At 43.8% G+C, this 23,194-nt stretch overlaps 1 protein-coding gene across 1 annotated transcript; it reads right to left on the bottom strand.

Moving 5' to 3' along the window:
- Positions 1 to 245: 245 nt before the first annotated feature.
- Positions 246 to 12,885, bottom strand: LOC124707014. Its single transcript, XM_047238677.1, has 18 exons — positions 12,670 to 12,885; positions 12,378 to 12,552; positions 10,350 to 10,658; positions 10,081 to 10,170; positions 9,152 to 9,592; positions 8,947 to 9,054; positions 8,471 to 8,601; positions 8,261 to 8,393; positions 7,823 to 8,183; positions 7,195 to 7,694; positions 6,918 to 7,097; positions 6,679 to 6,837; positions 6,076 to 6,150; positions 4,728 to 4,872; positions 4,348 to 4,541; positions 3,671 to 3,883; positions 1,898 to 2,646; positions 246 to 679 (listed from the first exon to the last, which is right to left on the bottom strand). Exons 1-17 carry the CDS (start codon positions 12,861 to 12,863, stop codon positions 2,008 to 2,010), a joined length of 4,047 nt encoding a protein of 1,348 aa, XP_047094633.1. The 5' UTR covers positions 12,864 to 12,885; the 3' UTR covers positions 246 to 679; positions 1,898 to 2,007.
- Between the last annotated feature and the right edge of the window lie 10,309 nt (positions 12,886 to 23,194).

The following is a 23,194-nucleotide window of genomic DNA, read 5'->3' on the forward strand; positions in this document are numbered from 1 at the left end:
TGGCAGCAATCCTTGGGGCGATACAATCCTGGCTTTGCCATCTACTCCAGCTGCACCCCGCCTCCATGCGACCACAGGCAACCACCCTAACCAGTCAACATAAGGACATTGCGCCATATGGATATATTCAGGGGCGGGCAACAGGATATGGAGTTCTGTCTCGCCAAACTGGCGTCATTGCCATCTTGAGATACAATTCACTTACTTTGTGGTCGGAATTATAATTTCCATGTACAAAACCCAGGGAATCAACTCATGTGGTCAACTATTTCTTATGGAAACTTGTTTGCATCTACATTGACAACTGGCGCATGCCACACTTCAGATACAAATAAAACTCAGGATATGATGGCAAGACAGCGTTTCTCAACAATCTGAAGTGTGTCAGGCAGATATAACTACTTCCTAGAGAACATCCTAAAATATCTCCACTTTTCTTTCTATCTTTAAACTAAGTTACAGAAGTGTTTCCCTGTGAAAACAAAACTGGCGTTGTCTTCTACAGTTGTTATGGTACAACAGTTCCAGGTCGCGAGTGGTTGCACCCCCTTCGTCAGTTGACTTGAAGGTACATACAGATGGCAGACAGCATCACATATACATAACTTAGATCACATTTTTCATCTGCTCACGGCAAAAAAGTTATCTTGTGGTTACAGTTCACCCCTCACCATGATTTCTGCACAAAAAACATTACCAACTTTATTATGGCCATCCTAAAATATCTTGGGAGTTCCATAGAATGGTTAAAAAATGCTGGTTCAATTTTTTTCGACATGAGAGGAAGTGGTCATTCATAATTTGATTCAATTGTTTGTGTCTAGACCAGAATAAGTTTAGGCAATATGTAGTACATAAGATATCTGCTAGATTAATATTGTTGATTCAATTATACAGAAAGCATACACCATCTTCCACCTTAATAGGATTATTGAAATAAATAGTTAAGTCTCCTGTCGTGCGTGCTTCTCACTATTGACAACCATAACAGTAGCATCCACGGATGTGAAAAATAACATGGAACTGGGAAAAATAAATAGTCTGTCTTGTATGGATGTTTAGTCAAAACTATGAGCGCCAGCAGCCCAGCAGCAGTAGTAAACCAACAAGATGTTTCCAAGCGAAGATTAAACGATATCACTAAATCACTAATCCACGACTCCCTCATCAGAAAATATAATCTAGTTCTCAAACAGTTTAATAAAAATAGCTTTCAATTGGATTTGGAAATCAAAGTGCACTCCAAAGATAAAATTATTTTGCTGGTTACTCTTCTCAGATAGATTAAACACCAGGAATATGTTGAGAAGGATAAAATTATTTTGCTGGTTACTCTTCTCTGCTGGGCTAGTCTCAATTTACATTGGACTACACTTGGAGACAGATTGCAGATAGTATCCCAAAGGAAACAGATTTGGAAGAAGCCTATGTTCATGGAAATTTTTATGGTGGGAGCTTGGAATATCTGGAAAATCAGGAACAACCTACACTTTAAAGGGCTTTCTCCAGATTTAAATACTTGGAAAACTAGCTTTAAGGAGGATTTCAGTTTGCTGGTTCATAGGAACTAAGCAGGAGCAACACCCCTTTATTTCATCTATAGTTAGCTCCCTTTAGCTTTCACCCCTAACTCTTCCTCACTTGTACATATCTAACTTTTATCACCTTTTTTAATGCATTAAGTCAGTAGGGTTTCTCACCCTACTGTCCAAGGTTTCAAAAAAAATATAGTTTTCATTGAGGAACAGTTTCCATAATGCAGAAACACATTGTGAGTGTTTGTCGTTGTTATTCTGTTCTCTCATTCATGTAGGTGCTTTCCAAATTTCCTAGTGTAAGAAACCTTGATTTACAAGCAATAACAGAAGGGGGATCAAGGTTAAGTTTCATGACTGACCTCAAAATTGAGACAGTGGGACACAAATGTCCTCTCCAAGACGTTGCATATGCCAACAGTAGATCCACGAGACCATAATCCAGTTGACAAAGCTGTGTGGTTCCAGGATATCATTTGAAGACCGCATCCTCCATCCTTTTGAACACCTCATGCACAGAAGAAGGGTCTATATCATATCTAACACCATCACCACCATACTGCACAAAGAGGTACTCTCTTGAAGACATTGGAGGAGGCAAAAGATCACATAGCTCCACCAGATCTTGGATAGGTGGTAAGGGCATATCCCTTTGGTTCAGTGAATGATATACATCTGCCAGAAGAAGCCACACGAGGTCAGCATCCATACAGGCAAGTCCTGTCAATGCCCTTATAGCAGCTTCACGCAAACCTATCAAACCACTATAAGCAATCCCTACAACAAGGCCACTGATCTTCTTTAATACACTTTCCAGTGCAATGGCACTTCTTTTATTGGAAGATATCTCAGTGATCATGTCCAGGACTGCGATCTGAATCTTTTGGCTGGAGATCTCAGCCATAGGTTCCTCTGAGGTAAGTGAGGTATTCCTATATGGTAAAATAATTGCTTTCTCATCCATCAATGACAGTGTTTTCCGTTTGAACGGAGACAAGGCTAACAACCTCCAAATAATATATCCATCCTTATGAAACCGGCGTATAAAAAAATCACCACCACATATCTGAATGGTTCTGCCCAACACTTCTGTGCATCTTCTGACAACAGCCTGCAGAAACCTTATTGCAGTAAGAACAGATATCATATATAACTTTTTTACAGTAAGACTGGAAATACAGAAACAGGTAACTGAAACTTAACCAGTCTAGCAACTCATAGATTCAATATTATCGTGTCAAGAGCAAATTTTTAATCCAATTAGGTCACAGGAAATTCCAGATCGAAGCCCAATAAAAAAATGGATATAGGTGGTCCACTTCATGTAGAAACAAATGTTGCAAACAATTCGTGCCATAAATTGGAATCTCATGTTTTCCATGACTAACAAATTACAAATGAATCTAGCATTTAATGACAGGAGCAAACATATAAGGTGATACAAATAATATTGAACATATATAGGTGCTCCAGAACAAATGTTGAAAGAATCAAGAATGTTGGGCTAAGTTACAAGGATGCAACCATGCAAGTCTATTAACTTCAGAGTTCTCATCTTTTTGGCTCAACACCCTGCTCTCGACGTTTGCTCGGGACGGGAGGCTATGAAATAGTTGTCACTAGGCAAGGCTACTTGGCTAGGATAAGTAACATGTGTTGCAGACTAGTAGCAATAAATATGGAATGGTATTTGAGTTTGATCATATTCACACATAATATCTGGATTCCGAAGTAGCTATAGGAATCCGTTGGATCCAAGAACACAAAAGGCAAATGAAGTGCTGAACTCAGATATGATACAGGAATCTACCTAGGCCCTATATCTGATTCTGGTCAAAAGAACATGTGGCTCATTGATTGGATGATGCCAAATGCTCCTGTGTATTCAAAGCCCTCCACCATGACTTCATGATAGTGAGCAATGAGGCATAACATATTAACATTAATGTATGGTATGATTTAGGAAGTCAACTACTCCCTCAAATTACTTGTCGCAGGTCTGCGACAAGTAATTTGGACCGGAGGGAGTACATATTTTCATGTAAGCATTTATTCTAGACAACTAAAGAAGCAAGTAATAATAGAAATGATTTACACGATGCAACAAAAAAAAATCAGATGTGAAGAAACTGCACCACTGAGATCTTGTTCTTAAGACAGATAACGAAGTATGGCCATAGTTTGTTCATAGCTGGGGGTAGTCTATTCTCGTCAACATCTTCAGCACTGTCCATATCATCAAGAAGTTCATCCAAGGACAAAAGCTGGACCGCCTCACTAATAACAGCTTTGCTTTCAATTTCACACTTATAAGCCTCCTCAACCTTGGCGATAGATACAACAGCGTTCTGCACATGGCAGAAAATGGTTTTATTGTGACAAGAAATGCCAGAGAAAATTTCATTGTCAGGATGTGAAAGAAGTCTCCAAGCAACTTTTGTTTGTCAATGAATCGCTGAATGCATTGTATTTGTTTTGCTTTTATTCAATATATACTAATTGACCAACAGAATGACATCTAAGAACTATGCTGCCAAGTAAAATAAGGTAGCAAATTTTCAAAAGCAGTCAAATGGAGTGTATGCTCAGTTCTATTAATCCTAAAAACAAATGAAAATGCATATATGCGACTGGTATGCAGGATGCCATTACAAAAGATGACCAAAAGATAGTGCCAAACAAAATGGTCAGCAAAATACATGGTAAAACAAAGAAACCTATAAATGTCCCCACAAATATCCTATGAAATGGAATCAGAAACTACACTTGTCACAATGCACTGTCATAATCAGAAAAAGAAAGAAAAAAATACCTCCACAATGTCAAGGGCCACGAGGCATGCTGATTCCTTGGTCGAGGAGAGAAGTGGGGTGGAAGCATATAAGCAAGACCCAATAAGAGATCCAACTATTCTTCTGTATCTTCTCATATCATTTAGCTTGCAAAGTAAATCCTCCCAGTATTCCAAACAAAGAAATTCAGGTTGAGCATCAACATCCGTTGCTTCTGGTGGAACCACAAAAATAGATTATGAGACAGCAACTACATGAATAAGGGTTCATGAACAAAGCAACCATCTAAACCCTTTTTTCTGGAGAACATGAACATGATGGTATGGTGAAGGAAAAATAGAGATGAACTGCTGCTGTAGAAGATGCAGACAAACAAAATTGGGTCATGTCAAGCTATTACCAGCTGTTACACTAGTTTCTCTTCTCTTCTCTACCGAATTTTGGACTGCTTGACCTTCTGTTCTGACCTTCACATAAAATGATTGCACCTCATCTGGTAAACTAATAGATTCGTGACTACATGCCTTAGCAATCTCAGAAACTGCCTAGAGAAACCCAAAATAAGAAAAGAATATGCTCAGTGAAACGTGTATAAGCAAAACATGACTAAAGGAAGAGATGAAAAGAAAGTAAACAGCTGGTCCTGAATTATGCATGCACCAATGCACACAACAGTAGTACTACAAGAGATGAAGAAAATCAGAGCTAAACATTTGGCTTTAATTGACATGGAAATTTATACAAAATTTGTAGACAAAAGACATACTTGTATACTCTATCAGAAGAAAAACAGACATAGTGAGATTCTAATTTCACTGCTTGGATGCCAATAAAAAGAACATACTCCATCCGTTCCAAATTAAGTGTCACAACTTTTTCCAAAATGAGCGAACCTACGATAAAACGCACCGTATCTAGACCAAATCTGACCAAAGCTGCGATACTTAATTTGGAACAGAGGTAGTAGTACTACCTCTGTCCCAAATATAAGGCGTATAAGGTTAGTCAAAAGTCAAAACCTATTACCCTACTAACTTTGACCAAATATTCACGGAAACAATATCAGATCTACAATATTGAATCGACATATTGAGAAAAATATAATTTATGGTGAATCTATTGATATTGATTTAGTATTCTAGATGTTCATATATTTTTTGTATAAACTTGGTCAAACTTAGAAGATGTTGACTTTTGACTAAACTTATATGCCTTATATGTTTGGACGGAGGGTTAGTAGTCACTTTGTGCCACTATCCGTTTGACCATTTAGCTATCATCACCTACTATATATTAGATGGTAGCCCAATTATAACTGACAATGTATATATGTGGAATGTACTAGTATTACCGTACTCTAACTTGCTGACTCAATAATCGAGATAACGCAAACCATAGAAAGACTATTAAACCCTTGTCCATGACATGAGGAGTGAAAACTAGAAGTGTCCATCAACATATTGGATGCAAACCGTGTCAATGCCTAAAGACACCATCCCCTACACAGAATAGCTGCATGCACTTCCCTACACTGTTTAATTGGTTTTAAGAACTGTTGATGAACAGCCTTAAGAGAGACTTAAAACCTTGCCAGTAGCATTGGATAGTTAAAATGGTAAGACCAGTAATTCAAACTTGAAACCCCGGATAAAACCATATACATGTGCTGGAAATGCAAATACTGTTTTAGTAAAATAATCAAGCAGCCATCACAGGATATCAAAATTTGTAACTGTAAATCACAATACCTTCAGAAAAGGAACAGTTAGATGTGGGTGATCATGCCTACCAAGAACCTCCAGCTCTGAAGAAACTGCCCGCATCTGTAGAATTACATGTATTGCAATGAGATTTAACACATGGAATTTGCTTCAATCATTAGAAGAGAATCTTGCTTTGTTTTGATTAAAGGTCACCACTTGTCCTTTACTTTCTTATGAGCACCATGTCCTCTTAGTATGATCAAAAAGGAAAGTGATCCCCAAAGGATAAGTGCCACGACTTTGAGAGCATTTCAGTGCCAATCGATTTGACTAATTAGCAACTACAGATGCTTCACAATGCAGTCTTCTTAGTGCATGTACAATGGGAGGTGCATAGGGAAGTGCTTAGAAAAATAAACTGGTTTTTATTTTAAGCACTGGTGCTTATTTATACTAGAGAGAAGCCTAACAAAGCACCTCTCCTATACAAATAAGCACTAGTGCTTAAGGAAAAGGTTCGTTTATTTTTGTAAGAACCCTCCTCTAAGCATCTTGCATTGTATACGGCCTTATATGCAGAGTACAGTAGCACTAGGCCATGTAAAAGACAAGAAAAATGGGAAAGATTCATAACCATCGTTATCATACCGGTTCTTCCAAAAATGGTAAAATGTCACGAGAAGCACCAATATAAGACAGCATGGACGCAAGAATATCAGGAACATGGGGGTTGAGGTCTAGGTGGCGCAATTGTCTGCAAAGAGAGTCAACAATGTAATCGGCATTCGCCACAACAAATTGGCCAACCTGCACACGACGAAAAGCATAAATGGAAATTCTAATGATAAAGGTAGCAGAATCTTGAATGAAATAAGGCAATGAATTACCGTAGAGTAACCACCAGAAGTAGCAAGTGTTCTTAAGACAGCATCTGACGCAATTCTAATCTGTGCACTTGAGCTGATAAGTTTCCGGAGTAGAAGATAAAGTGAAGAGTGCATAAACCCACTACGTGCAAAATCTTGAACAAGGATGATACCAAAGACTCCAATCCCATCAAGCATTACCTGATGCAGAACAAAGCTTGAAATGCAGTTGAAATTGGAACAAGCAGAGAAAGAACTTTAACAAATATATTGACGAAGTGCAGCGATGCATAATTACTTGTTGCAGAGCAGTGGTATCACGGAATAAATGCAATGGAAGACTGATTTCTCCCAGGCATAGCTCAGAGTTCTGTTCTGTTGGAAGATCCCATACTTCTGGAGACATATACTCATGTAGAATACTGCCAATACAGTGAATAATGTCATCTTTAGTTCCCATTTCCTCACTTATCTTCCAAACTACTCTGCTATCAGTAACTCCTCTATGTCCAGCAGATGAAATTTTATCATTTTGACCAGGTACCACTTGTGCTGAACTCCTGTTGAATAACTGTAAACATATACAGAGAGACTGATCTGACAGACCATATATGAGCTCATTGAGCATGCAAACAGCAGCGCTTGCCTGGCGTAGTATTTGTCCAGAATCACTCTTCATGTACCACCTCTGCACACCATATCTCTGAGTGTCTTTGGCGCGCAGCTCAGTGCTCAACCTCCGGAACTGATTGAGGAGAATATCAACAAAAACAGATAAAGATGTGCTGGTTCCTTTTCCTAGCAACATCATAAGAAACAAAACATGAAAAGTCAAGACTCCAGTGTAATAAATTGCATCGCTGTAACAGCCAACAAGCAGGACAGCTCCTACATCTGGCAAGCATTCAAAATAGTTGACAAATTACCTGAGACTGTTGATAGACCAACAAGCCTAACCATTCCAGCCAGAGCAAAGTATAGCCTCTGGCTACTTGCATGAACAAACCACGGAGGTACATGAGGGAGCTCATACTCAACTGTACCATGTGCATTTGATGAACCATCATCTCGGAGAACAGATATCTTTGGGGCTATGGATGAAGATGTAGCATGCTGAGAACTATGACTTATATATTTAGGATAGGCACCACTCTTTAACTCAGCAACTGAATACAGATACCCAACAGATAGTGGCTTCGATACAATTAGCTTATCCATGGAACCAGAAAACTGCGAGCCATGACTAATGCATAAACCCAAACAATCAAAGAAGCGAGCAGCAGCAACCTGTCAGTGCAATCAAAATCAAGTCAAAAGTCAACCGAAGAGTCATTGATCTAAAGAAAGGAATGTGAGGAACTTACAGGAGAGCGATGAAGATGATTTATCAGAAACTGAGGGCCAGCATAGAAAGTTAGAGCCAAGAGTTTCCTAGCATGCGAAAGTGCAGTGACCTCCTCACTTCCAAGTACCAATTGTGGTAACTTTTCAAGCAGTCTGTTTCACATGAAAGAAGTTGAGAACTTTGATTCCACTGTAAACTATGTTGTTTCTAGCAAATAAATAACACAAACCTGGTAAATATATCAGAAACTTCATTTTCTGACAGGAAACTCTGACCCTTCATAAAAAGATGATCAAGAGAATCTTGCGCAGCCTCGGACACAGCTGCCGTATCATCGCATGCTAGAACACATAAGCACTCCTGATATTACATTTGTGAAGTTAAAATAAATAGAGCTTCCAGTCAAGTATGTGGAGAATGCTAGCTGAGCCAAATATAGTTGTTTTCTTTTTAGTGGGGTTTCTATTGGGTTTCATATCTAGCCTACCCCAACTTGCTTGGGAAAAAGGCTTTGATGTTGTTGTTGTTGTTGTCTTTTTTGAGGGGTGTCTGGGCCAAAGATAAGAATGCACACATGGTGTATGAATTTCAAAAGACATGTTGCATAGTGATGGCAAAGTTTTAGAACTTGTGAGTACAACTACAGATCCAGCATTTTATTATGCTTTTCACAAGTGACAGGAAAAATTAGAATTTAAAACTTACCACCAGTAACATCTTGCTTCTCGTTAATGTGTAGCTGCAACTAGACAATAGCCCCCTTACACCATTAACCACCGACCTCCTTACTTTCTCAGATGGATGAATAGAAAGCTGGAAGAATGATAGAATATTAAACTGACTTACAAGGGTGACTAACATACAATATGCACAGGTGGTGTGGAGGGGGCGGGGGAGGGGGTAAACATACATGTGGAAATGTGGCTGAGAACAACTTATCAATATTACTAGTCGTTTCCTCAAGCCATTTTCTTGTACGTTTTACATGCAATGATCTTCTATCAGCAGAGTTCTTGCTGACATCAGAGATAGTGTCTTCCGTAGTTTCAGCATTGCCTATCTGTTTAGGTTCATTTTTCGTTGGCAATTGGCGAAGCTTCTGCAATACATGGTCACTTGAACCACCGGAAAAACGGGTAGAACTATTGTCACTAGGCATATCAAGTGCGCTTAAATTTTCCTTGTCACATAGGACTATCATCAAAGCCTCGGTCAATCCAAGAACGGCTTGCTCAATGCTCAAAGCACTCCCAGCAGCACCACTAATCATAGTCTTGGATGTGTAGAGAAGCTTTCCAAGACGACTGACGATACCAGGCAGGAAAAAAGCAAGTGCGTCGGCAGAACCTACCTAAACAAGAAAGACAACTTTTACCAAATTGTCCACATAAATAACAAAAAAATTCTCACCAGGAACCATGCTAAAAATAACACTCAACCTTTCTTCTACGCAAAGAGGAACCATGCCCACAGGAAAGATACAGATATGCAAAACACAAAGGTGATGCTGACTCTTACTGTTGCAATCAGAGTATCCTGGACATTTAAATCATCTCTGAAATTAGGTATGTCTTACACTGTTCAACATACCCCATTCTTTTTGTTTCAAATGAGCAAACATTGTTACGCTGACAAGTATCCTATGCCAATGCTAACCATGTCACATGGCCTCAGTTTTTGTACCTTTATCTTTTCATGAAATAAATTTGGCAGTGGGGCTTTTGGGGGATAAATACTAGCAAGGTGGGGTTTTGGTTAATAAATGATTAATCATTTCTGACTGAACACATTAGAAATTTCTCATCTAGCAAACCGCTGATGTAACACAGAAGATCTCACCTTGGCAATAAGAATGCGCAATGCAAGCAATGACTCCTTTCTAAGACCTCCACTGCCTCGGTGACCTCTTGATGCCTCAATATCTGATGACTTCCATATGAAAACATACAAAATTAGAGCACCATCTTACGAGCACATGATTACATCTTACAGAACGTGTGTGCACAAATAATATAATAACTGGATAGCAAAGGTACTGTATCAACAGAAGAACAAGTGACAGTAGAAAAGAGAAGTTCCATTCACAAATTCAGGAACAAATACTATACCTGAAGAAGAAGTGAAAGCCAGTGTCCCACAGCAGCTGAAGCATATTGAGATTGCAGGAATGCAAGCAGGCACTCATCTTGTTTTGCAGAGTGCTTCTGGTGAGCCACACCACAAACTTCCGAACTTATAATGGTCGGGGTTGTAGGCAATAGAGTTGCTTGCTTACACGAACAGGACTTATCCGAGCATGGTTGTAACTGCAGAATCATGGCTCTGAAACATCTAATGATGCCTAGGCGGAATTCCTCTGAAGCCTCGGTGGGCGAAAGCATTGCCCCAGGAGTCAACTTCTTCAGTAACGTAGCCATCTAGCACAGCACACAAAAATATATGAAGATATGTGGGAAACTGGGTGGATTCAACAACAAAAAAGAACCCACATGATCTACCCAACAACATGTCTGCTTAAAGGGGAAATATGGTTTGCTCTTTTATACGATCCATGGTTGTTCGAAAATAAAATTTCCAAAACAAAGTCTTAGAGCATCTCCAGCCGCGTCCCCCAAAGCGTCCCCCAAAGGGATTTGGGGCGCGCCGGACAGAAAATGCGTTCCAGCCGCGTCCCCCAAAGCCCTTTTTTGTCCGGCGCGCCCCTATACGGTGTCCGGCGCCCCGAGCCCGTCCCCGTCCCACAGGGGACGCACCGGGGACGCCGGACACAACGAAAGCGAGGCGGGGAGTGGCGGGGCCGACCCGTCGGCCGGCACAATTAATTTAAACCTAACCGTCGCCTACCTCGCGACGGAAGTTATTGGCGCGCAGCGACGGTGCAGTTCCCGCGAGGGCGCGGCCGACGCGTCCCGTCGCGCCTAGCTCGCGTGCCGGCGTTAATGAGCGCCACCGCTCCTCCGCCTCCCTCCGGCCTATAAAAAGGGGCGCCTCTCATCGTCCCTCTCACACACAAACCCTAGCGCCTCTCTCCCAAACCCTAGCCGCCACCATCTCTCAACAAGACTCGACGCTATGTCTGGTAGAGGCGGAGGCCGACCTCGCGGCCGCGGCCGTGGCCGTGGTCGTGGTCGTGGCCGCGGCATAGCTGAACGCTCGCCGTCGCCTCCCACGCCGTCGTCTTCATCGTCGGAGATGGACGTGGAGCCGGACGTCCTGTTCGAGTTCGTCCACGTCCTCAAGGGCGACCCGCGCGGCATCCAGAGGCTGCCGGACTCCTTCGCCGAGTACGTCAGCGGCGTACGCCCGCGCACGATGCATCTGCGGGAGCATTCGTGCGGCTACTGCCGCTGGATCGTCAAGGCGATCTACGACGCGTGCGGCAAGATGTACCTCAACATCGGCTGGGAGAAGTTCGCGCGCCACCACAGCCTCGAAGCCGGCTTCATCCTCGTGTTCTCCTACTTCGGCAACAGGGACATGAGCGTCAAGGTCTTCGACGAGAGGCGCTGCCTCCGGGACTACCACGGCGACAGGGACTCCCACGACGACAGCACCGACGAGGAGGACGACTGAGTGTTGTTTCTTCGCAGCGAATACATGCACGGAGGTTTCTGCCTGTTCGCCTCATCGGTAGAACCAACAAGGGCACCATCCTCCCGCTGGATTTTCCAGTTTAGGTGACTGGGTGTGCCCTCGAGTGTTCTTTCTTAGCAGCGAACACAGGAAACCTTCGATGCACGGCCTAGTTAGGTTTAGTTTCTTTGCAATATTTTATATTTGTGTCCACCATGGTTCAAACTATGTATTAGTTTGTGGAAAACCATGTTCCAAACTGTGTCTTCGTGTAAACCACGTTCCCAATTATGTATTAGTTTGTGGAAATTGAAATAAAAAATGCCAAGAAAAATTATTTTAAATGTTTGGGGGCGGCGTTTGGGGGACGCGGCTGGGGAGCGACGTCCCCCAAACGCGGCACGAACGAAACACGTCCCCCAAACGCTCGATCCGGCGCGGTTTGGGGGACGGTTTGGGGGACGCGACTGGAGATGCTCTTAGTAGGCAGCTACTTCACAGGTTCTAGTTAGGATCCTAGAGACTAGACTACAGTGCAGATTCAGGTTAGCGGAATCAATCACCTGATTGACTGAGGTGAGGCGGCATTTGGAGAGGAGAATCTCAAGGCAGGCGAGCCCGCCTTCAGCAACGGCATCAGTGATGTCAGACTCCCCGACGCCCTGCCCGGCTGCCTTGCCTTCCTTCCTGCACAGCACCGCTGCATCCAGGAGCATGAGCAATGGAAACACCGTATATCTAGAGAAAAGCACATGGCACCAAGATTAGATCACGAACAAGAGAAGCACGCGCACAAACAAAATTACCATCTCTATTCATCAAGCAGCAGAGGGGGAGGAGGGGATGTATACATACTCGAAGCAGAGCTGCACGGCGGGGGCGGGGGCGGAGCGGAGGAGGGCGGCCATGGCGCGGAGGGAGGAGTCGGCGGCGGAGTTGGTGGCGGGGCCGCCGCTGCGGAGGACGTCGAGGAGCGCGGTGGTGTGGGGCTTGAGCTGGGCGAATACGGCGGCTAGGGTTTCGTCGGAGGCCGCCGCCGCGGCCGCCATCCCGGCGGGCTGCGACGTTGTGGAAGCGCTCCTCGACGGGCGGCGGATTGAGGCGTGCGCGCTTCCTGCCGCTGGTCGGGGAGAGATGGAGAGGGTTTCTAGTTCTAGGTTGGTGCGAGAGGTCGTGGTGGGGTTTTTCTTCTTGAAGCGGTGCAGGGACGACGAGCAACCAGAAAGAAGGGCTCAATTTCGCTAAAATCTCACGAATTTTGGCCACCGACCATTTGATGATTTGTTTTGAATTGAATATCGTAGCATTCCTTATTTTATACTCCACTTTAATAACTTGCATTCGAATACTCTGGCTTCCCATATGTTCAAATGTTGAATAAACTTGCTGGTTGGCCGAGGACGAAGATGGCAGAGGGTCACCGATGGCCGAAAGGAGCGGCGATAGCGGCCTATGCGGGTGGCGACGCGGGCGATATTTGGGATAAACCCTAGAACTCCCTCGCTTTGTTCTGTCGTGAACAGGAAAAGAATCTAGAGAAAAACAATTAGGGTGAGAGTAGTCCTGAGAAAACTTGATTTCGCTCAGTCAGTGGGAACACCTAACGTAAATACACTTGAAAGATATGGGCTAGTTAAAAAAAATTGCTCGGCTCTTTAAGGGAAAGATACGGAAAGCACCCCCAAAGCACCTCAAGACGTGTTTTTCCATCTTTGCCTATACGGTGCTTCGGCTTTGGCAAGGCCACCTCTCAAATCCACCCATTTGTTTGAATTTGTTAGGTTTTTTCAGTGAAAAGCTTAAAAAACCAAATAAACACCACCTAAGTTAACCAGACTACATGTCCAACTAAAAATTGTATAGCATCTAAACAATGTTCGTTGTATCACCTATATGGCATGGCCTTGAGTGGCAACAATTCATCCCCACATAGTTGTTTTCGAGCTTGCATATGTGCAGGTGTATGTTGTCACTTGGCAACTTGAACTTTATTTGAAAGCCATTGCATGTTTGCAAAAATGGTAAGGCCCGAGCCGCATGGATAATGCTCTCGCGACCATGGAGGCGACGGGCGCGTGCGCGCCGCCGCCGCCCTGATCTCCCTCCGTGAGCCTCCGCGCCTACCAGATCGAGACCCCCTGCTCCGCTCCCTCTCCGTCCCTCCCCGCCGGCTCCGCGCCGGCCGTTGCCGGTCTGTCGCGGGTGTTGTGCTCTTTCTTGCCGGAGCCCAGGCCGGGATCCCCCGCCTCTTCAGCCGGGCTCGGCGAGGCCGTTGCTCCGCCCTCGTCGCTCGGCCGCCTCCGCCTCCTCCTGCCAGGCTGGGCCTTGCGACGGTCGCCGTCATCGAAGCCTGGCGCTATGGCTGCCACGCCCCCTGCTCCTCTTCACCCGCCGTCGCCGCCAGGCGCCCTTCCGCCCTCCCCGTTTAGGCCAACGATATTCTCCTCCGAGCAGAGGCATCTCCTCTCCTGCTCCCGATGCCCCACTGCTCATGCAGCGAACGCTCAGCTGACGGAGCTTCCCTGCGCTTCGCCCCATGCGCCCCCTGCTGTTGTCGCGCCCCCGTGTGCAGAGGAGGGCTGGCAGAAAGTGGGTAGAGGTCGTCGCTTCGGCCGAGCCTTACCGTCGCCATCTCCATGGGGGGAAGCTCTGGAGCGGAGCCTTGCCTTCAAGAGGTGGGCTCGCGGGCGGTGTTTCCGCTGCCTTGAGTGTGGCCACCATGTCGGCACCTGTCGGGAACCCTTCCGCTGCATTCGCTGCCGCCGTCCGGGTCACCGGGAGCGCAACTGCCGTCGTCGGTCTCCAGTCGGCCGCTCTCCTACCCCGTGAAGCTGCTCCCCTTCAGTTGGTTCTCCTCGCCCTGCCCAGGCTCGGAGCTGGGCCGAGGATGTGCGCCATTCGCCACCATGTGCATCGATGCCACCATCTTCCCCTCCTGGAGTTGGTGGGGATGCCTCTGACAATGCCGTTCGGGACTCCGACTTGTAGGCCCAGTTTGCTTCTCTGTGCATGGAGCTCCTCCAGCTTGTTGCGACCGCATCAAGGAGGTAACTCGGCCGCTGCGGGACGAGGCTGCTGCAATTAAGCTTTGGTTAGCGCATGCTGATACGTCTCCGACGTATCGATAATTTCTTATGTTCCATGCCACATTATTAATGATATCTACATGTTTTATGCATACTTTATGTCATTATTATGCGTTTTCCGGAACTAACCTATTGACGAGATGCCGAAGGGCCAGTTCTGTTTTCTCGCTGTTTTTGGTTCCAGAAATCCTAGTAAGGAAATATTCTCGGAATCGGACGAAATCAAGGCCCAGCATCCTATTTTTCCACGAAGCTTCCATAACACCCGAGAGTCGCCAGAGGGGGGCCATGTGGGCCCTAGACGATAGCCCGGCGTGGCCAGAGGGGGGGTCGCGCCCCCCTGTTGTGTCGGCGCCTCGTTGACCTTCTGACGCCGCCTCTTCGCCTATATAAAGGTCCCTGACCTAAAACCTCGATACGGAAAAGCCACGGTACGAGAAACCTTCCAGAGCCGCCGCCATCGCGAAGCCAAGATCTGGGGGCGGGAGTCTCCGTTCCGGCACGCCGCCGGGACGGGGAAGTGCCCCGGAAGGCTTCTCCATCGACTCCACCGCCATCTCCATCAACGCTGCTGTCTCCCATGAGGAGGGAGTAGTTCTCCATCGAGGCTCGGGGGCTGTACCGGTAGCTATGTGGTTCATCTCTCTCCTATGTGCTTCAATACAATAATCTCATGAGCTGCCTTACATGATTGAGATTCATATGATGATGCTTGTAATCTAGATGTCATTATGCTAGTCAAGTGGGTTTTACTTATGTGATCTCCGGAGACTCCTTGTCCCACGTGTGTAAAGGTGACGAGTGTGTGCACCGTGTGGGTCTCTTAGGCTATATTTCACAGAATACTTATTCAACTGTTATGAATGGCATAGTGAAGTGCTTATTTATATCCCTTTATGATTGCAATGTGTTTTGTATCACAATATATCCGTGTGCTACTCTAGTGATGTTATTAAAGTAGTTTATTCCTCCTGCACGGTGTAATGGTGACGAGTGTGTGCATCGTGTAGTACTTGGTGTGGGCTATGATTGTGATCTCTTGTAGATTATGAAGTTAACTATTGCTATGATAGTATTGATGTGATCTATTCCTCCTTTCGTAGTGTGAAGGTGACGAGTGTGCATGCTATGTTAGTACTTGGTTTGGTTATGTTGATCTGTCATGCACTCTAAGGTTATTTAAACATGAACATTGAATATTGTGGAGCTTGTTAACTCCGGCATTGAGGGTTCGTGTAATCCTACACGATTAGTGGTGTTCATCATCCAACAAGAGGGTGTAGAGTCTAGCATCTATCTATTTATTCTGTTATGTGATCAATGTTGAGAGTGTCCACTAGTGAAAGTATGATCCCTAGGCCTTGTTCCTAAATATCGCTATCGTTGCTTGTTTACTTGTTTTCTTGCATCTTTACTTCCTGCAATATTAATACCATCAACTGCACGCCAGCAAGCACTTTTCTAGCGCCGTTACTACTGCTCATATTCATTCATACCACTTGTATTTCACTATCTCTTCGCCGAACTAGTGCACCTATTAGGTGTGTTGGGGACACAAGAGACTTCTTGCTTTGTGGTTCCAGGGTTGCATGAGAGGGATATCTTTGACCTCTTTCTCCCTGAGTTCGATAAACCTTGGGTGATCCACTTGAGGGAAACTTGCTGCTCTTCTACAAACCTCTGCTCTTGGAGGCCCAACACTGTCTACAAGAATAGAAGCTCCCGTAGACATCAAGCACTTTTCTGGCGCCGTTGCCGGGGAGGAAAGGTAAAAGGTATTCACACTCCGGATCTCGGCTACTAAGCTATTTTCGCCGTTGTAAGTACTCGAAGCAATTTCCTTTAGATCCTGCAATTGCATCTTTTTGTTTCTTGTTTACACTAGTTTGGCATAATGGACAACAATGAGCTTCTTATTCTATTTCCTGATTTAAGACATGGATGGTTTGATGCGAAAATTAAAAAACCTATGGAACATATTAGTATGAACGCTTTGAACACCATTGTTGCTAATGATATGGAAAATTCTAAGCTTGGGGAAGCTGGCTTTGATGAGCATGATATTTTTAGTCCCCCAAGCATTGAGGAGAAAATTTACTTTGATGATACTTTGCCTCCTATTTATGATGATTATAATGATATTGGTCTTTTAGTACCACTTGTTATGGAGGATAAATTTGATTATGATTACAATATGCCTCCTATATTTGATGATGAGAATAATAATGATAGCTACTTTGTTGAATTTGCTCCCACTACAACTAATAAAATTGATTATGCCTATGTGGAGAGTAATAATTTTATGCATGAGACTCATGATAAGAATGCTTTATGTGATAGTTATATTGTTGAGTTTGCTCATGTTGCTACTGAAAGTTATTATGAGAGAGGAAAATATGGTTGTAGAAATTTTCATGTTACTAAAACACCTCTCTTTTTGATGAAAATCTTGAAGCTGCACTTGTTTTATCTTTCTATGCTTGTTGCATCATGCTTCATGAATTTGTTTATTTACAAGATTCCTATGCATAGGAAGCATGTTAGGCTTAAATGTGTTTTGAATTTGCCTCTTGATGCTCTCTTTTGCTTCAACTACTATTTCTTGCGAGTGCATCATTAAAACTGTTGAGCCCATCTTAATGGCTACTCCCTCCGTCCACAAATAAGTGTACATCTAGGTTTTTAGATAAGTCAAACTTGTTTAATTTTGACCAACTTATTATCAAAAATTATACGCATATGTGACATTAGATTACTATATTATGAAACTACATTTCAAGGTGGATCTAGTGATACTAATCTAGTGTCATAAATGCTGCTACTTTTTCCTAAAAAGGTGGTCAAATGTAATAAAGTTTGACTTATCAAAAAACCTAGATGTACACTTATTTGTGGACGGAGGGAGTATAAAGAAAGAACTTCTTGGGAGATAACCCATGTGTTTATTTTGCTACAGTACTTTTATTTTGTATTTGAGTCTTGGAAGTTGTTACTACTGTAGCAACCTCTCCTTATCTTATTTTTATCGCATTGTTGTGCCAAGTAAAGTCTTTGATAGTAAGGTTCATACTAGATTTGGATTACTCGCGAGAAACAGATTTCTTGCTGTCACGAATCTGGGCCTAATTCTCTGTAGGTAACTCAGAAAATTATGCCAATTTACGTGAGTGATCCTCAGATATGTACGCAACTTTCATTCAATTTGGGCATTTTCATCTGAGCAAGTCTGGTGCCATTTTAAAATTCGTCTTTACGGACTTTTCTGTTTTGACAGATTCTGCCTTTTATTTCGCATTGCCTCTTTTGCTGTGTTGGATGGATTTCTTTGTTCCATTGACTTCCAGTAGCTTTGGGCAATGTCCAGAAGTGTTAAAAATTATTGTGTCACCTCTGAACATGTGAATTTTTGATTATGCACTAACCCTCTAATGAGTTTGTTTTAAGTTTGGTGTGGAGGAAGTTTTCAAGGGTCAAGAGAGGAGGATGATATACTATGATCAAGAAGAGTGAAGAGTCTAAGCTTGGGGATGCCCCCGTGGTTCATCCCTGCATATTTTAAGAAGACTCAAGCATCTAAGCTTGGGGATGCCCAAGGCATCCCCTTCTTCATCGACAAATTATCGAGTTCCTTCTCTTGAAACTATATTTTTATTCGGTCACATCATATGTACTTTACTTGGAGCGTCTGTTTGTTTTTGTTTTTGTTTGAATAAATGCTTGTGTGGGAGAGAGACACGCTCCGCTGGTTCATATTAACACATGTGTTCTTAGCTTTTAATGTTCATGGCGAAGGTTGAAACTGCTTCGTTCATTGTTATATGGTTGGAAACGGAAAATGCTACATGTAGTAATTGGTAAAATGTCTTGGATAATGTGATACTTGGCAATTGTTGTGCTCATGTTTAAGCTCTTGCATCCTATACTTTGCACCTATTAATGAAGAAATACATAGAGCTTGCTAAAATTTGGTTTGCATAATTGGTCTCTCTAAAGTCTAGATAATTTCTAGTATTGAGTTTTGAACAACAAGGAAGACGGTGTAGAGTTTTATAATGTTTACAATATGTCTTTTATGTGAGTTTTGCTGCACCGGTTCATCCTTGTGTTTGTTTCAAATAACCTTGCTAGCCTATACCTTGTATCGAGAGGGAATACTTCTCATGCATCCAAAATCCTTGAGCCAACCACTATGCCATTTGTGTCCACCATACCTACCTACTACATGGTATTTCTCCGCCATTCCAAAGTAAATTGCTTGAGTGCTACCTTTAAAATTTCCATCATTCGCCTTTGCAATATATAGCTCATGGGACAAATAGCTTAAAAACTATTGTGGTATTGAATATGTACTTATGCACTTTATCTCTTATTAAGTTGCTTGTTGTGCGATAACCATGTTTCTGGGGACGCCATCAACTCTTTGTTGAATATCATGTGAGTTGCTATGCATGTCCGTCTTGTCTGAAGTAAGGGAGATTTACCACTAATTAAATGGTTAGAGCATGCATATTGTTAGAGAAGAACATTGGGCCGCTAACTAAAGCCATGAATCATGGTGGAAGTTTCGAGTTTTGGACATATATCCTCAATCTCATATGAGAACATTAATTGTTGCTACATGCTTATGCATTAAAGAGGAGTCCATTATCTGTTGTCTATGTTGTCCCGGTATGGATGTCTAAGTTGAGAATAATCAAAAGCGAGAAATCCAATGCGAACTTTCTCCTTAGACCTTTGTACAGGCGGCATAGAGGTACCCCTTTGTGACACTTGGTTAAAACATGTGTATTGCGATGATAATCCCGGTAATCCGAGCTAATTAGGACAAGGTGCGGGCACTATTAGTATATTATGCATGAGGCTTGCAACTTGTAAGATATAATTTACATGATACATGTGCTTTATTACTACCGTTGACAAAATTGTTTCATGTTTTCAAAACCAAAGCTCTAGCACAAATATAGCAATCGATGCTTTCCTCTTTGAAGGACCATTCTTTTACTTTTATGTTGAGTCAGTTCACCTATTTCTCTCCACCTCAAGAAGCAAACACTTGTGTGAACTGTGCATTGATTCTTACATACTTGCATATTGCATTTGTTATATTACTCTATGTTGACAATTATCCATGAGGTATACATGTTACAAGTTGAAAGCAGCCGCTGAAACTTAATCTTCTTGTGTGTTGCTTCAATACCTTTACTTTGATTTATTGCTTTATGAGTTAACTTTTATGCAAGACTTATTGATGCTTGTCTTGAAAGTACTATTCATGAAAAGTCTTTGCTTTATGATTCATTTGTTTACTCATGTCATTACCATTGTTTTGATCGTTGCATTCATTACATATGCTTACAATAGTATGATCAAGGTTATGATGGCATGTCACTCCAGAAATTATCTTTGTTATCGTTTACCGCTCGGGACGAGCAGGAACTAAGCTTGGGGATGCTGATACGTCTCCGACGTATCGATAATTTCTTATGTTCCATGCCACATTATTGATGATATCTACATGTTTTATGCATACTTTATGTCATTATTATGCGTTTTCCGGAACTAACCTATTGACGAGATGCCGAAGGGCCGGTTCTCGTTTTCTGCTGTTTTTGGTTCCAGAAATCCTAGTAAGGAAATATTCTCGGAATCGGACGAAATCAAGGCCCAGCATCCTATTTTTCCACGAAGCTTCCATAACACCCGAGAGTCGCCAGAGGGGGACCCTGTGGGCCCCAGACGATAGCCCGGCGCGGCCAAAGGGGGGCCGCGCCCCCCTGTTGTGTCGGCGCCTCGTTGACCTTCTGACGCCGCCTCTTCGCCTATATAAAGGTCCCTGACCTAAAACTTCGATACGGAAAAGCCACGGTACGAGAAACCTTCCAGAGCCGCCGCCATCGCGAAGCCAAGATCTGGGGGACAAGAGTCTCTGTTCCGGCACGCCGCCGGGACGGGGAAGTGCCCCCGGAAGGCTTCTCCATCGACTCCACCGCCATCTCCATCAACGCTGTTGTCTCCCATGAGGAGGGAGTAGTTCTCCATCGAGGCTCGGGGCTGTACCGGTAGCTATGTGGTTCATCTCTCTCCTATGTGCTTCAATACAATAATCTCATGAGCTGCCTTACATGATTGAGATTCATATGATGATGCTTGTAATCTAGATGTCATTATGCTAGTCAAGTGGGTTTTACTTATGTGATCTCCGGAGACTCCTTGTCCCACGTGTGTAAAGGTGACGAGTGTGTGCACCGTGTGGGTCTCTTAGGCTATATTTCACGGAATACTTATTCACCGTTATGACTGGCATAGTGAAGTGCTTATTTATATCCCTTTATGATTGCAATGTGTTTTGTATCACAATATATCCGTGTGCTACTCTAGTGATGTTATTAAAGTATTTTATTCCTCCCGCACGGTGCAATGGTGACGAGTGTGTGCATCGTGTAGTACTTGGTGTGGGCTATGATTGTGATCTCTTGTAGATTATGAAGTTAACTATTGCTATGATAGTATTGATGTGATCTATTCCTCCTTTCGTAGTGTGAAGGTGACGAGTGTGCATGCTATGTTAGTACTTGGTTTGGTTATGTTGATCTGTCATGCACTCTAAGGTTATTTAAACATGAACATTGAATATTGTGGAGCTTGTTAACTCCGGCATTGAGGGTTCGTGTAATCCTACACAGTTAGTGGTGTTCATCATCCAACAAGAGGGTGTAGAGTCTAGCATCTATCTATTTATTCTGTTATGTGATCAATGTTGAGAGTGCCCACTAGTGAAAGTATGATCCCTAGGCCTTGTTCCTAAATATCGCTATCGCTGCTTGTTTACTTGTTTCATCGCATCTTTACTTCTGCAATATTAATACCATCAATCGCACGCCAGCAAGCACTTTTCACGGCGCCGTTACTACTGCTCATATTCATTCATACCACTTGTATTTCACTATCTCTTCGCCGAACTAGTGCACCTATTAGGTGTGTTGGGGACACAAGAGACTTCTTGCTTTGTGGTTGCGGTGGTTGCATGAGAGGGATATCTTTGACCTCTTCCTCCCTGAGTTCGATAAACCTTGGGTGATCCACTTGAGGGAAACTTGCTGCTCTTCTACAAACCTCTGCTCTTGGAGGCCCAACACTGTCTACAAGAATAGAAGCTCCCGTAGACATCACATGCTGTTGGAAGTTGGGAGCGTGTGGAAGAGGTGTAGGATAACGTTGCATAGAAAAAAAAATTCCTACCGCGAACACGCAATCCAAGCCAAGATGCAATCTAGAAGACGGTAGCAACGAGGGGGTATCGAGTCTCACCCTTGAAGAGATTCCAAAGCCTACAAGATGAGGCTCTTGTTGCTGCGGTAGACGTTCACTTGCCGCTTGCAAAAGCGCGTAGAAGATCTTGATCACGATCGCTTCCGGCGCCACGAACGGGCAGCACCTCCGTACTCGGTCACACGTTCGGTTGTTGATGAAGACGACGTCCACCTCCCCGTTCCAGCGGGCAGCGGAAGTAGTAGCTCCTCTTGAATCCGACAGCACGACGGCGTGGTGTCGGTGGTGGTGGAGAAATCCGGCGGAGCTTCGCTTAAGCGTGCGGGATGTGGTGGAGGAGAGATACCGCTAGGGTTTGGGGAGAGAGGGGAGGCTAGGGCGCCGGCCAAGGGCAGCCCTAGGTGGTGCGGCCAAGAGTGGGCAGCCCCCTCCCTCTCCTCCTCATTATATAGGTGGAAATCCCCAAGTGTTGGTATCCAAGTCTTCGAATAAGACCCCAACAATGAAAACTCCCATATGTAGGGAAACCTACCCAAGGTGGGAATCCCACTTGGGGTGGGATTCCCCCTTCCATGAGGGGGTTGGCCGGCCACCCTAGGGGAGTCCACCTTGGACTCCTCCCCTTTGGGTTGGCTGGCCATGCAAGGTGGAGTCCCTCCGGGACTCTACTTTCCATGGTGATTTCTTCCGGACTTTTCTAGAACCTTCTAGAACCTGCCATAAATGCACCTGGATCATTTCCAAACTTGGAATATGACTTCCTATATATGAATATTATTCTCCGGACCATTCCGGAACTCCTCGTGATGTCCGGGATCTCATCCGGGACTCCGAACAAATATTCGAACTCCATTCCATATTCAAGTTCTACCATTTCAACATCCAACTTTAAGTGTGTCACCCTACGGTTCGTGAACTATGCGGACATGGTTGAGTACTCACTCCGACCAATAACCAATAGCGGGATCTGGAGATCCATAATGGCTCCCACATATTCAACGATGACTTCGGTGGTCAGATAGACC

This window comes from Lolium rigidum, chromosome 4, assembly GCF_022539505.1.
Source record: "Lolium rigidum isolate FL_2022 chromosome 4, APGP_CSIRO_Lrig_0.1, whole genome shotgun sequence".
NCBI classification, from domain to species: Eukaryota; Viridiplantae; Streptophyta; class Magnoliopsida; order Poales; family Poaceae; genus Lolium; species Lolium rigidum.

What these genes read in the sequence shown, in the direction of transcription:
- LOC124707014 (XM_047238677.1), bottom strand. Translation starts at nt 12,863, where the DNA reads ATGGCGGCCGCGGCGGCGGCCTCCGACGAAACCCTAGCCGCCGTATTC. An exon ending in GGCTTTCACTTCTTCTTCAG is followed by an intron (nt 10,171 to 10,349) that starts GTATAGTATTTG and finishes TTCATATGGAAG; the next exon opens with TCATCAGATATTGAGGCATC. An exon ending in ATCATCTTCATCGCTCTCCT is followed by an intron (nt 8,184 to 8,260) that starts GTAAGTTCCTCA and finishes TTGCACTGACAG; the next exon opens with GTTGCTGCTGCTCGCTTCTT.